This window comes from Gadus morhua, chromosome 20, assembly GCF_902167405.1.
Source record: "Gadus morhua chromosome 20, gadMor3.0, whole genome shotgun sequence".
NCBI lineage: Eukaryota > Metazoa > Chordata > Actinopteri > Gadiformes > Gadidae > Gadus > Gadus morhua.
The window spans coordinates 6849863-6866069 of record NC_044067.1 but is presented as its reverse complement, the minus strand read 5'-3'; the positions used below and the strand labels follow the sequence as shown (position 1 = coordinate 6866069).

The following is a 16207-nucleotide window of genomic DNA, read 5'->3' as shown; positions in this document are numbered from 1 at the left end:
CCCCGTGCCCCTCATGAGGAACCAAAATAGCCCCTCGTAGCATAGGTCCTGTTCTCCACTGTTGGTCTAACAGTGGAGTAATGAACTACTTAACTCTTTAAAGGTGCTGTCGGTAAGATTCGAGGGTTGTTAAGAGAAAGAGAGCAGAAACGAGCAGGAGAGGGTAATGTTTACCAATTTACCAGCGCCAAAAATGTCCCCTTTCACTCTGCTCCCTCTCTCCCTATACTTTTATCTGCCGTTTAGAAGTAGCAGGGTTGTGTTTGACCAGCAGAATGGATTCCCAGAGCCAATCACTTATGAGCTGCCCTGATTGATCAGAAACGAGCTGGGAGGGGTGTGTACCCATTAAGGCTCAGTCCTTACGACAGCGACCCTTGTTTGATTCCTGCCCGTGGTCATTTGCTTCCTGCCCTCCCCTCTCTCGCCCTTTCCCTCCTGTCTAACTGTCACTGTATCTGTCATGAAGAAAGCATAAACATAAATGAAAAATACATATTAAAAAAGCTGGCAGCAGTCTAAAATCAAAATGGACTCATACAGAGACAGGCGCAGTCAACTCAAAACGAATATTCTCAAAGTGCATTTCACCCACTAATAGCTGCTAGATTGCTATGCCATTACTGACAAATTCCACTAAAATAATAGCTTGTCAACCTTTCCAGGCACCTTTTAAGATGTTAATTAAATTAATAATAATTTATATTTTAGTCGCCTTTTTGGGGAATTTACTTTTTTCTTTGTCTACTCTTGTCATGGGTTCACCGCAAAAACGACAGATTTTGAGTCGTCGTTTTTCTTTCGATTTCGCCATAGCTCTTCTGGTCGCTCTATAGACCCGCAGAGGTTAATGAGACTTCCTGTATCTGTTCCCACATGCATGGTCTCCTAATTAGCCCCTGGTGTGTCGCTTTACCATAATTACAACTCAGATTGCAAAACTGGTTTGCTACCTGCAAAGACCTTGCCTGTCAATTCATTTAGGGAGTGTCCTCTGAAGACTACAAAATATGAGTGGCTGATCCGAAAGAAAGTTTTTATTTAGGAACGCAAAGGTACGCTGACCCTATTAAGAAACTCAACCCCACATCCCCCACCGCCACAAGCCACCCCTCCAAACTAAAATAAATACAATTAACACTAGTTTTCTTCTAATCAGTCAAAGGCTTGTGAAAATCAGCTATGCGGAGGAGGGAGAGTGAGATGGATGGAGAGACTGTGATCAAAAGAGACGGAGAGAAACATTACCACAATTCAAAATAATCCTGCATTCGATCAATATAAATCCTAGTGTATACCCCACATACATATTGCATTCATGTAGCATTCTTTATATACATATATAGTGCATTGACTGTATATAATTATAGAGATTTGACTGAGCAGTGTGTCACTACTACCGTCTCCACTCCACTCCACGCTGACCTCCCTCAACTCTGTGATCCTCCAACCCGGGAGGATCATCCCTGGAGAGGAATAATCTAGGAGCTCACCGGGCAGGTCCTGCAGGCCAAGGGACTGGAGGACCAGGTTCATGACCCCTACCCACCCCTCTGCCTCATCTCCTCTTGGATGGAGGATGTTTATAACCCCTCGACCCATAACACTTACATCCTGCCCTCGTACGCTGCCCTCTGCGACACGTCTCGCTAGCCCGATGCTAATGAGCATTTCGCACATCGTGTACATGCTCGCACATCCACGGGGCAGACACACACACGCACCCACGCACGCACACACGCACGCACCCTCGCACACACACGTATCCACACAGAGGGGGCGTTGGGTTTAAGGTCAGTCTTTTTGGGTATGGAGGGTTTGAAAAACAAGGAAGTACAGTAGAAAGAAAGACGGAGAGTAGAAGACGGCACGATACGATGATGTAAGTGTTGGCTTCTGACTTAAGGCGTTTGGGTATTTGACACAATAGCATTGATTTATTCCCTCGTTTTCATAGTGATATTTGAGCCGGGTGGTTTATTCTACCGCATCAGCTTTGCACTGACAAAGCAATGAAGCCTGCAGATAAAAACATAACCACAAACAAACAAAAAAAAACACATTGTGGTAGGTTGGGAAATCCTGTGGCACAGGCCGCGAGACCCAAACTGTTCCAACACAGGTATTGCCATGGCCAGCATTTGCTATTGTGACATTGTGAGAATTATATTGAACCCAAAAACGCTGCTATCTCTAAAGGTACAGACCTTTCCAAACAGACAGCCAGAGGCAGAGGTGTCAGAGAGAGAGAGAGGGAGAGAGACTATCGTCAGTGGCTTTAGGGATGTCTGGAGGCAGCAGAGCGGGTCAGGTTTTATTATGAAAGCGTTTCCCAGCAGAAGGTGTGAGTCAGCCATCTCCAGTCAGAATGTAGACTGAGCCCTGGGAGTCCAAACTTGCCCCCCCCCCTCAGGACCCACACCCCCACACAGTGGTGATGGGAGAGTTAGCTGTAGATTAACTTTCTTATGAACTCCTTACCCCTGATATTAGCTTGATGCTAATATTAGAAAGGACTAAGGAGGCCATGGCATTTTTTTATTAAATTGACAATTCCCCAGTCGTTACCTACAGCCCTGGAATAATGTAGCATGGCAATAGAGAATGTAATATAAATGTTAATTTCCTCATAACTGATAATTATATAGGTTTTTAGTGTGTCTCAAATTATTGTCTGGGTGAGGACATTTTTTTGTTTCGTCATTTTGTCGCACAAAATATCTCTTGTAATATCTTAGAAATAATCATCATTTATTTATGTTTTCTTCAAAATAATTATGTCACCCAGTAGTTTTTAATTACATCAACTCAGAATTGGGAAGACCTTCTTCTCTGAAAGTCTCTAAAGGTCTCATCTCATTTTAATGATTACAAGACCTAATGGCAGCCTGCAGGAACATCAAATGAGCATAGAGGACCTTCAAGTGGAGACATCTGCTACCTTCTCCCTTTAGCACACCTTCTTTGGCTTTGAGTAACACTGTGGGCCAATTCTAATACAACTTATGTAATCGTGAGGCTGTATTATGCACCATTCAAACTCTAATTTTATTTTTTGGATATTATACAATTGTCCTACCTATAATTGTTACGTTGTATCTCTCACGACCAGCGCTGGCGGGGCACCAGGAACAAAAGCGATTGAATCCAAACGCAGACAAGTGCTCGGGAAATATAGAAACTCGAACATCTCTGTCCCACGAACTTGCAGGAAACAGTAACAACTAGAGAACCACAAGGACATAAGGGACATGGAAAATAGGAAGAGCCGACCAGGGCTACAAAGGAGGTGAGTGAGGGGAACAGTCTAAGGAAATGGTTGAGAATGGAAACTAAACAACACAAATAATACTGAGTCAGACTATGACATTATTGACGCTTTCCAAAATTATGTTTTTATCTGATCAGATCCTATTTTCAGACGCGTGACTATTTCCTCTCGGCCAATCTGCAAAGTAAACTAACAAGATAAGTCAACTGAGAACTTCAGCGGAAATCTGTAATCCTACACGTTTCCTCAGAATCTGGGTAAACAAGATGGGGAAAGCCAAAACGGGAGACACAAAAACAGTAGCAGAAGTTAGTGTCTGAACATAGCTCAGTCTGTTGGTGACAGTTCCTGTGTGAAAACTTGCAAGTTGGCGAGTCTTGCCAAGTATATGGTATCCATTGCTAGGCATGTCCTGATGTACCACTCCTATCTCCGGTGCCAGCAGAATGAGCATTTGTCCTCCTTGGCATCCTTCTGGGGAGAACAGAAGGAGGATGCAATCATGGCTATGTATGTCTCCCCCCCCCCTCTCTCTTAGTATAACTAGATTTGGTAACAGGTTGCAGATAATCACACAGGATGAAATGATCAAAATGTATCATATTGGTACAGATGGATTTATTTCAACATCGAATGGAGCTCTTCACCAATCCAATGTGTTATTTAGCACCCTTAAAGGAAATGCTAGGCCTGTCTCAGACTAAGAAGTTTGTTATTCGACAATAACAAATCAATCCTGACCATTATTTGTCTACAGTCATAAACTAATTAACTATTAGGGATGCAAGAAATACCCCAAAACTGTGATCAGATAGGCTTACTCGCTTCTTATTTGGTACTTAAAGAACAACAAAAACATTTTGCGTTGTAATAGTAGTTGTTAAATGTATTCTATGCATTTTACAGATATAACTGCTTTCTAATGTTGTACAGCAACAGAGTACACTTCTTACCTGCTTTTTTATTGTAACAATTATCAGGGGCATTTTGCATCGTGAGAAGTTTTCAGTTTAATTGCGCTTTAGCTGGGCTGCTGTTTAGGGCAGGATACTTTGTAGTTCTCCTATTGTGTATAAACAATGGCTGTATGGAGAGCAGTGCTGCTTGGAAGCCCCATCTTCTCAGCAGGTACACAACGCTAGACACACAGGAACCCTTACCGTTGATCACGTCTTTAGTCCCTCTCGTCAGATCGTTGTTATTAGGAGAACCAATATTCGTTCAACATCCACATTCATTGTTCCTTAAAAATAACACTTTGAAACTACATGAGCTGCTATTGAGATCCTTCATTCTTCAATTACACAACCACACTGCAGCACTTTCCTGCTTTGCATTTCACTTTCGGTCTTGATGTCAGGACGTTGCTGGTTGGCGGTCATTGTAAAACTTAGCAAATCCGGTGAAACTACCGGTTAAGGTCGCCGAACAAAGCTATTTCAGTTTTAAAGCGATGACACCTGGCGAGACTCTATCAAAACCATGACGGCATGCGCTTTTCATAAGAAACTTTAAAAAAAGCAACTACTCGACTCACACAAACTTTAGTCAGCTAAAAGACAAGTGACTCGTCAACTATGAGGGACCACTTAGTTACTACCTTACGCAACCTTGGATTGACATTTTAAGATGTGCTCTGAAAGGAACGCAGTGTGTTACCATCTTGTTATAGGCCTGCAAGGTACATTTGCTGCGATAAAAATATTTTTGTTAGGCCTATTTAATGTGTCCAATATAATATTTTATTAAGGGTGAATTATAGTAGGAGTCCGTATGTTTCTACGCCTCAGGATGCATTAATTCTTCATTGAATACAGATTTTATATACGTGTCATCAATGAGCAGCTGGAGGCTAGGATCTTGCACAACGATGCATACAGGAAGGCTGCTGATATTGGAGTTGAACCACAAACCTTTAGGATGGCAGTCAAGTACACTCAAACCACTAGAGTAGACTATCCTCTAGCATAAGTGACCAGGGCATACAACATGTCTGGGTCACCAGAGAATCATGTATTTAACATGACATGAACGTATCGTGCTTGTTAATACATCCGGGGGCGGTTTGCCTCCTGCTTAAAGATAGAAAGATGCCAGCATCATTTGGATGCCTTCCAGGCCTAGAACCAACCCACACGCCGCACGCTGTTTGTGGCTCCTGGTGTCAATGTGTGACGCCCCAACATCTGTGTATGTGTGTGCGTGGGTCTGTGTGTGTCTCGGTGTACGTGCGTGCTTGTGACTCTGTGCATATGTAGTGGAGCACCTGGCGTATCAAAGGCCCAGCCAAAGGCAGGACTAATATGCTGCATCCATCATGCAAGAGGAGAAGGTTTTTTCAAAGAAACATCAAACGACCGAGGAGCGCCATCTTGTCCGCCATTGCGCTGTTAAATGGATTTTTGACATCCGCCCATACACCGTGCGTCGGTGCCCTCGAAATCAACTAGGCCACCTCACCTCAGGAGTTGTCTGACTGCATTATCCGGTAAAGTGCGCATCACCTTAAGTCCTTTGCAGTGTAGTAGGTGAGATATAGAGGGGGGTTGTTCGTTTGTTTTTGTTTACCCCGGGCTATTTCTGGATGTTGTGGTTCTATGTTAGGAAATAGTTTTCTTGGGTTGCAGTTTTGCGAGGCGTTCAATGCTTTTTAGTGCTATAGTCCTCTAGAGAGTATGGGGAATAAACGGTAGGGTTTCTTCACAGTCTTTAGAGGCTGATCAAATAGGATGTAAATAAAGGTGTTGTCTAGGGAGAAAGCGGCATTCTCAGAATCTGAATGCATTTCCTTTGGGAGATGGTTGCTCGATGTCAGGTATTTGATTGGTGTAGTCGGAAATGGGCCATTTCGTTGTGTATTCATATTTTAAGATGTTGACCCGTGGGGCACATTCGTGACACAACCACACCACACACACACACACACACACACACACACACACACACACACACACACACACACACACACACACACACACACACACACACACACACACACATTCTGACTACTTGCGGTTTTTCCCAGTTTTCTTTACTTATCCCTCTGCCCCTCTTTCTTATGTACATAGACACAGTATCACAAAACTCCTTTCAGCCGTAACACCCATGGGAGGGAAGCGTCTGGTAGCTGAAAATGTCAAACTGCTTTGTCACATCCAATGTCACTCACAAGCTCCAGAGTCCATAACCAGTCTGTGTGTGTGTGGCGCGCGTGTCTGTGCGCGTGCGTGTGTGTGTGTGTGCTTGCACATACATTAAGCCAAGCTATAAAAAACGTGGCAGACTCTAAGGCCTTTGAGATGATGGTCACTGTTCCTGTTTATCCTCTGCAGAACAGCCTTCTGAGTTCCCTCTCTTCTCTCTCTCTCTCTCTCTCTCTCTCTCTCTCTCTCTCTCTCTCTCTCTCTCTCTCTCTCTCTCTCTCTCTCTCTCTCTCTCTCTCTCTCTCTCTCTCTCTCTCTCTCTCTCTCTCTCTCTCTCTCTCTCTCTACCCTTTTTATCCCCTAAAGGTGCAAAGTTATCTTCATTTAAATTTAGCTTAAACTTTAATTGGTGCAGTGTTAGAAGGTAGAACGGATCGACTGAGCGAGGCTCGTAACAGCGGCTATCACTTTGAGCATTTCAACGCCTTGCTGTTTTTTTTGGTCTTGTCTTTACCTTAGATATGAGCAATCCTCCTACCCCCATCAAACTTACACTTGTCTATTTGAATGTGAGGGAGATCCTTCCCACGCACAAGCTGTTCCCTCAAACATCCTGAAGACATGAATGATGGTGAAAACATTTGCAATATGGTTACTCCACTTTTAATTTCCCCCTTGCATTTTATCATCTGATATTCAAAACCTGCCATGTAAAATGTTTGATACATGAATTGTAGATTAAATTAACGTGACAAGAATTATCTAAATCACGTTTATTTTCTGCTCTCTGTCCTGGATTGTGTTTGTGGTTTGCTTTTATGGGGACGCCTCCCAATTTGTCCCACAGTTGCGCATGCACCTCTGTTTTGTTTTCGGACGTTCAATACCATTGTGGGGCTCGAGGGAAATAACACAAGTTTATTTCCGCTCCTTTCTTTCCTGCTTTGATTCAGGATGTCTGAATATACACTGATTCTGCCGTCCTGGATGGCGGTTGCAGCTACTAACCAATGAAAGCGCTCTGATTGCTTTTCATTCCCTGTAGTTTAGCCGACAGCTTTCCCCTGTCTGTTGTCACATACAATAAGAGACTGCCTATCCGGAGGCTTTCATACCACAATATACACACAAAAACACGCCCACACGCACACTCACGCACGCACACGCACACGCACACTCACAAACGCACACTTAAACACATTCAATTCAACAGAATTTATTAAACTATGTGTCTAACCCTCCACCCGCCTCCCTCTCTGTCTCTATATCTCTGTGTTTCCATCATTAAAAATGACTATGTGCATACTGATTCTTCAAGGTGTAACCCTGGTCATGTTTTTGCTTGATTGTTTGCAACGTAGCCTAAGGCTCCTTTCGTTTAATCTTGTTAGTTTAGTTTGTAATACACTCACTAACCCACCTTGAGCAAATTAAAAAGCAGATTGGAAATTTAATTTATCACCCTAAGAGGGGGTAAACTATAGTGAACTCAAACACAGCTTCAAGCCAACCGTGGGTCCTGATTTCGTCATGGAATCCGGAGAGAAGAAGGGGCTTGATTAATGTACACTCGTCTAGATGGAGAGGGAGCAAAAAATAAATCCCTACAGGGAATGGGGCGACAGAATTCTGCAATCTCATATTTCTCGGTCCTTAACTGCTATTCAGACTCATTCAATCTATCTCAGTGTGGTGTAGTAACTGTGCCTGTTTGATTAACGCCCCTCATTCAGAAAACACACTGCATTGGAAACGTTGATATGGCTTAGTAAAAAAAGAAAGGGCCGAACAAAAGGACCCACAACAAGTATGCAAATGTCAATCCGATCACAATGGTTGTTAATTTGTGATGCCCGCCCACTTCCTCTTTTGCAATGCCGTTGACAATCGACACTGATTCTGATTGGACGGCGCTCCCTGTTTCCACAGCAACTGATGCGCTCCTCCGTGTTCCACATGTTCATCCTGAGCATGGTCGCCGTGGACGTCATCGTTGCCGCTAGCAACTATTACAAAGGCGAGAACCACCGCCGGCACTACGATGAGTTTTACCTGGCAGAGGTGAGTTCTGTGTTGCTGTCACACACTCCCCCCCCCCCCCATCCCCTCCCCTCCCCTCCTGTCCCCCCCCCACACATCCTTCTCCACCACTGCTCCACCTGTCACAACCTCCACCTCAACACTCCACCAGACCACTGGCCTCCACCCACCTGCGTGTTCTATTGGGGGAGTTTTCATACAGCTTTCATAGGGTATGTGTGTGTTTTTGTGTGTGTGTGTGTGTGTGTGTGTGTGTGTGTGTGTGTGTGTGTGTGTGTGTGTGTGTGTGTGTGTGTGTGTGTGTGCCTGCACGTGTTGCCCATCAACATGCAGGGGGTGAGAGACAGAGAGACAGAGAGACAAAGATGGCCTAAAGGAGAGCGACAGAGAACCCTCCCTTTATCTCTTTCTATCCAACACCCAAACAGGCACGCAAAAGTAAACATAGTCTGACACACTGTTTAATTGAAACACAAACATCGACACCCACACACACACACACACACCCACGCACACACACACTAGACTTCCCCAGCTGTGCAACTGAAACGTCAATTACGTGTGTATATCGTTCGTGTATATTGTATATCGTTGGGAGGGTTCCGATCTCCTTTTTGCTTCTGACTTCCTCTGCTCGTACATTTGTATTTGTTATCAGTGTGCGAGTGCTAAACGCCATTAACATCACTTTGCAACATCACTTCACTATGCTATCCTCTTTCATCCTCATTCTGCAGGCTGTATGTTTGCTGCTGGATCCATGTCTGTCTTAAAGTCACAATGTGTACCACTTCAACAAGCTCGTAGCTTAATATTACCTGGACATATCTGTAGTCTGTATGCTAATGGTTGGTGACTTCAATAATTTGACGACAGATAAGAGACTTTTATTTACATGAAAATCTGCGAAAGTGCCACATTAATGTAGGCGACATCTCAAATGTTTTTAAAATATTTAAAGCTTATTAAGTTGTTAGATGAACCAATCTAATTTGAAGAAGAAAGAGATACACTTTATTAATCTCTGTCGGGAAATTAATTATCTGGATTTGACCTGTCCTTACCTGCTAGGAGCCCTGGGCTGCCTAACAGTCTAGCGCCTGGGAGACACTCCGGTTTAATTAATAACATGAGTATTACTAATACAAAAAAATGAATTCAACATGAATAAGATCAATGATGTGTGCGACAGATGTTTGGACAGTGTTTACGATTTCTTGATGATTCTGGTTCCAACCAGGTGGCCTTCACCGTGCTCTTTGACCTGGAGGCGACGCTGAAGATCTGGTGTCTGGGCTTCACGGGTTACATCAGCTCCTCGCTGCACAAGTTTGAGTCTCTCCTGGTGGTGGGGACCACGCTGCACATCTACCCGTACCTCTATCACTCTCAGTTCACCTATTTCCAGGTATACACACACGCACGCACGCACGCACACACACACGCAAACACACACAGACACCTTCCCACTACGTGCACAACTTCAGTCTGAGCCTGATGTATACAGACATTAAAAATCCACACTTCAAATCATTCCTCCAATGAGCAGATACTGTGGATAATGACTGATGTTATCTTGAAGTGGATTGTGTGAAAATGTATTAATGAGGGCAAACCAATCGTACCACGTGTCTGTGCTGCCGACAAGCCTGCACAGCCGGAATGAAGTGGAAACGTGAATAACAACCAAATATCTCCAATGTTTAAACTTTTAACCGATATAAACGTCTGCCTGAAGGGGCTCTTTGTTGTGGTGCATTTTAATGTTGAGAAGCCGCTCAGCATCAATGCTGGCATAAGCCAGGCGAGTGCATGCATAGTTGGAGCGTCGTGTGCCACCCTTCACTGTTGTTTTTAATGGGAGAATTTTACAGGAAGCCGCTAGAAAGCAGCACCTGCTGTTCTCTCGTCCTAATCATTCTCTAAGTGGGGGTAATAATGTGTGATGTTTTCAGTCCTTGGATGATGTGTGTGTGTGTGTGTGTGTGTGTGTGTGTGTGTGTGTGTGTGTGTGTGTGTGTGTGTGTGTGTGTGTGTGTGTGTGTGTTTGTACATGTTAGCGTGCCGTCTGCCTGAATTTACTGGTGTGTATGTTTGCCCATGTGTGTGTGTGTGTCTGTGTGTCTGTGTGTCTGCGTGCCTGTGTGTCTGTGTGTCTGTGTGTCTGTGTGTCTGTGTGCATGTGAGCGTGAGTGTGCACGCATGTGTGACGACGGCAGCTGCTGAGAAAGGCAGACAGGATCAGTGCAGTTTGCGTGCGCAAGGCTCATTAAAGACAGATACCTGTTGAGGAGCATCATGCTAATTCCCATAATGCTTTTCATTACGGCAAGGTCAAACCATGACTCCTTTAACTGAGTCAGACCCTATTCTTAGTCAAACCAGTGGTTTCTTATTTAAATCGACATGCAGTAATTGCTACGTATATGTGGCTTCTGTTCCACATGTTTCTATCACTCTGTTTATGACTGGTGGTGTGGTTTTTGGCTACTGTCTAGTCTCATCGCTACAGAGTCCGTGCCCGTATCTTACGATGTCACAGGGGTTGTTTCACTTATTGTGGGGCGAACTTGGACTTGATTCCATATAGTAATGTCACAATTGCTCATTACGTACATAATATGTAAGTACAGCATAGTATCTTGGTTAAACTGTACAAGACCTTAAATAGTGCTTGTAGTGTATATGTCATGTCGCCTATGCACCACCTTTGGGCCATCTGGCGTCTCTATCGTGAAAGGTCATTGTCTTCCCTTTCCTCTACATTGTGCTCTTAAAGTCCCACTCTCCACAATTACCAGTGTCTGACCTTAACTACTTTCCAAAACACTGTATATACCATTCAGAATCCCTCCACATAACCGAGAACTGCTGGATGTTTTATTTGGCACATTATTCAGACCATGGAAACACACGCTATTGCTATGTCGTCTTGTTAGTTCTTAGGTAAAAAGGCACACGATACAGGAGAAAACCTGTATTGAAGGCTTGGGGAGTCATGGGGAAAGTGGCCTCCACCACTGTGAAATTGATAGTGGTTATCAGGAGGTGTCAGACGCTGCTGATAGAAGCCTACCCCCCCATCTGTCATTGTGGATTCTTTGCCATTATTGTGTTTTTTTCCTTTTTTCCACTCTCTCTAGGTGATGCTTTAGAGAGCAGTGTTGGTCAGTGGCCCTTATTGTGCTATGGATTCCACTAGTCGGAGATAGCCATCCTTTTGCTTCCGAGTATTAAGGGGGAAAGAATATAACGTAAGCAAAAGGCATGGAGGTGTGGATTGCTGGATCAATAGCCACTTTAGGACTCCCTGATCAAAACCTGGCCAAGATGCTTTGCCTGTAGGGGTGTGCTGTCACCGCATACAATTTGGGTTCAGGACCCAATGACAAAGCTAGGCATGTACTTGGGAATCCATCGACTGGTACTGATCCATACACATTCAGTTGTCATCAATAGCGGATCAATAGGTTACTCCCATGTTTGCTTTTCATATTACGATATTTAATTATAATCACTGTCTCAAAGTGCAGATGCAGCACTAGCCTCTTCCAGTATGTTTCCTATTCAACCCCTTGGCTTTTTATTTTGATAATGAATGTCAGCACAAGGTAGAGGCGCGATTCCCCCGCCATATTTGACCCCTCAAGGTGTTTAGCTGTATTCATTTCCCCGCTAAATGACGCTTGGCTTGTGTACCCTTACCACTTCAGGTGCTCCGCGTGGTGCGCTTGATAAAGATCTCCCCGGCTCTGGAGGACTTTGTGTACAAGATCTTCGGCCCGGGGAAGAAGCTGGGCAGCCTGGTGGTGTTCACGGCCAGTCTGCTCATCGTCATGTCGGCCATCAGCCTGCAGATGTTCTGCTTCGTGGAGGAGCTGGATCGCTTCACCACCTTCCCAAGGGTGAGGAACCACCACCACCCCCCCCCCCCTCCACGACCACCATCTTATTCGCCATCATTACCACCACCACCATCACCCCCACCACCACCACCATCATTATCATCAACATCATCATCTTCATCACCACCACCACCAGCACCAGCACCACTACCACCACCACCACCACCACCACCACCAGCAACATCTTCACCACCCCCACCACCACCGCCATCACCACCACCAACACCATTACCACCACCACGACCACCACCACCACCATCCCCACCACCAACATATGGGCAAGGCGTCACGAGTTAATCATTTCTGAATGCAGGAGCTTGCTGACCTATAACTTAATAAGCGTTTTTTATTAGAAGCAGTCCTGTGAATATACTGAAAGACGACCGATCATTTAGTGCGGTGCCACACACGCATCACATCCGGGTCGATGACATTATGGGCCGATGAGGTGGGGAAGATTCACAAAAAGTTCGCGGCACAGCGATTTTCAGATCTCGCAACAGGGCCCCAAAAAAATGAGGAAGCCCTGGCTTCGCCCTTTTTCCGCACAGAATTAATGATACGTTGCATTTATTTTACAGCGCAACATAAAGCATGCAAGCCGAATGAGTGAGAATGCTAATAGAGAGGGAAGACCAGGGAAACGAATGCAAACATCATAGAAGCCTCTCAACACACGCGCACGCACACACACACACACACACACACACACACACACACACACACACACACACACACACACACACACACACACACACACACACACACACACACACACACACACACACACACGCACACATACATAAGCGACGGGGGGGAGCGCAGATGCTCGTGATGGGGCGTGAATGTGTTGACAGATGCAGAGCCCTCTGCCGCCCCTCCTTTGATTCCTGAGTGCGCTCCTCTCCCTCCCTCTCTCTCATTAGCCGCATCCTTCCACCCGGCTTCTATTTATTTCCCCTCCGCGCCGTTCCTTCACCCCATCATTACACTGCTGCTTCGCCCCGTGGGGACACGGGGGGACTCTCGTAGACAGATGCCACTCGGAGGCTGTTGCGCGCTCGCCCTGCCTCACTCACTCGCACACACTCTGTCTGTTTGTGTGTGCGTGTGAGTTTGTTTGTGTGTGTATGTGTGTCTGTCTGTCTGTCGGTCTATGGATCTATATGTCTACCTGGCCATCTCTCTATATCTCTATTTCTCTATCTCTGTCTGTCTATCTGTACCTATGTCTGTCTGTCTCTCTGTCTGTATGTCTGTCTGTCTGTCCGTCTGTCTCTGGAAACGTATGTGTTTGGAGCAGATGGATGTATTTGTTTGTGGTGGTGTTTATGGATGTGTCAATGTGGGAGGGTGTGTGTGTGTGTGTGTGTGTGTGTGTATGTGTGTGAATGTGGGAGGGTGTGTGTGTGTGTGTGTGTGTGTGTGTGTGTGTGTATGTACATGTGTGTGTGTGTGTGTGTGTGTGTGTGTGGGTCTCTGTGTGTGGGGGGCAAATTGTCGGGTGTGGAAGATGGGCTTGGAGGGTGGGGTTGTTTCTGGCTGGAGGGAGAGAGAGATGCAGAGAACTCAGGCTGTCCATCTATGATTCCTGGGGCCACAGAGTGGGGTCTGGCCACGGCACACACCTTCATCTGACCTCCAGTCACAGAGTAGGCGACAGCCACATTGGACAAAACAAATGGAAAATAGAAAGTATCTCTCTTTCCTTTCCTCTTCTCTGCCGTCACTTTCTTCTAACCCCTTTCAGAACAGCAAGGACAAGGTGGCGAGATAGCGGGAGATGGTCAGGGGGGATTTGTGTGTGTGTGTTGTGTGTGTGGGGCCCATTTGTTCTCCTTTGGAAAGGAGGCTTCCAAAATGTCAAATCACTCCCTTACTAGCTAGTTCTCTCTTCTTTCTCTCTCTTTTCCCTGTCCTTATCTCTGTCTCTTGTCTCTGTCTTTGTCTCTCTCACTTTGTCTCTGACTGTCACCTACTCTCTCCTTGCCCTCTATGTCTCTCTCTCTCTCTGTTTCTCTTCTGTTTCCTACTCTCGCCTCATCATCTCTCTCTCTCTTTCTCTCGCTCTCTCGCCCTCTCTCGCTCTCTCTCGCTCTGTCTGTCTCAATCTCTCTCTCGCTCTGTCTGTATGTCTCTCTCTCTCTCTCGCTCTCTGTCTCCTCCTCTCACCTCACCCCCTCTCTCTGTCTCACTCCCTGTATTGTCGAGTCACTCTCTGATACCTCGGTCGCAGCGCCTGCCACTCTGACTGCTCTTTTGCTCCACTCCTCGCAGGCGTTCATGTCCATGTTCCAGATCCTGACCCAGGAGGGGTGGGTAGACGTGATGGACCAGACCCTAGTGGCCGTGGGGCACCTGTGGGCCCCGGTGGTTGCCATCTACTTCATCCTCTACCATCTGTTTGCCACCCTGGTGAGCACTTACTCCCAGTCAAAGCTGTCCAAATTAAAAAATAACCCGCAGGACAGTCTCGTCTTAAATGACCGTCAAGTTTGATATATCCTAAACCAAGAAAAAATCTTGATCGAGATGGTCACATGAAAACCCTATTCTGGCAAACATATAAAAATAAGTGATCTCGAGATACTGGCAGGTATTAACTTTACATTATTGGTTTTTGTTTTTACTCTTTTTGCCAATAAGAAGACATTCTGACATTGATACTTGGATTTCATCAAACTTCATCAAATATTTTCATTATTTTCTAGCTTTCTCTTGGCACCACTGTTGCACTACACATTCTTCGCAGAGAGCTATTTTCAATCCCATTATAGCCCGCGATCAGACGTGTGGGAGATGCTGACGTCTTCAGTATGTGGCCCCTCTGTTATGGAAGGCCTTATTGAGAGCTCGGAGGGATCTGAATGACTCACACATAGCTAGACCAGACATACACGGTGTCTCTCGTAAGAAGCACGACTTTTACACGCAAACACACACACGCACAATCACTCACATCAGAGAGCGCGTTCTAAAAATACTACAGGACAAATAAGGCTGCTCACATTGTAAACTCAGCGCTACCTTTGTTTGAAATGTTCTCTCTCACCGTAGGGGTTGTATCTGCTTTCAGATCCTGCTCTCCCTGTTTGTGGCCGTTATCCTTGACAATCTGGAGTTGGATGAAGACCTGAAGAAGCTGAAGCAGGTTTGAAGTCTCTTTTGAAATGTTTTTTACAGAGGGGACACCGATGTTTATTCAGACAGGTGCCGGTGTGTTTCGGAGAGGTCTACCAGGTTTTGTGGTGGGAGATGGTTGATGTGTTTGAGTAGAGGGGGACACGTTTGGAGGGAAGTCAAACAGAACTATCACACACTGGGACTAGAAAGGGCCTGGACAGGGAACAGGAGACACACTCACAAGAATTTAAATTGGCTAAACGTTTGTTACCTGTGTGGCTGTATGGTGTTTTGCAATTGTTTAACCATTCATTTATTTATTTATTCATTCATTTATATTTATGATTATTACACATCCTCTCTCATCAACACAGTAGAGAAGATACCTTGTCAAGATCAATTGAGGTGTAAAGACACAATTACAGTCGATTTGTGTGAGAGCAGGACAAACAACAAGTTTGTTATTAGGTTGTGCATTGATGTCTCAAACGGCACTTTTACAAAAATACTTTTTAATTTCCATGGCTGATGGACAACAAAGTGAAATGTGTTATTTTGTTTTGGGTCATGTAGAAACATGTACGTGGGTTGAAGCAATGAATTGATTGCTATTTTCTCTTAGAAAAAAGTAAGTGTTGACATGTCGGTGTGACATTGACATTGTTGTTTCACTGTGACTCAATCTCAAGCTCTCAAGCCTGACTGTCGGTTTGATATTCAAATGC

The 16207-nt window shown here is 45.1% G+C and overlaps 1 protein-coding gene across 2 annotated transcripts in view; it reads left to right on the top strand.

Moving 5' to 3' along the window:
- nalcn (sodium leak channel, non-selective) overlaps window positions 1-16207 on the top strand; it is a 73605-nt gene that overhangs the window by 24350 nt on the left and 33048 nt on the right. For both annotated transcript variants that reach the window (XM_030344174.1, XM_030344173.1), the window contains 5 exons: window positions 8344-8475; window positions 9695-9862; window positions 12168-12359; window positions 14637-14774; window positions 15436-15510. In XM_030344174.1, the coding sequence (XP_030200034.1) occupies window positions 8344-8475; window positions 9695-9862; window positions 12168-12359; window positions 14637-14774; window positions 15436-15510 (705 nt within the window). The remainder of the gene's footprint in view (window positions 1-8343; window positions 8476-9694; window positions 9863-12167; window positions 12360-14636; window positions 14775-15435; window positions 15511-16207) is intronic.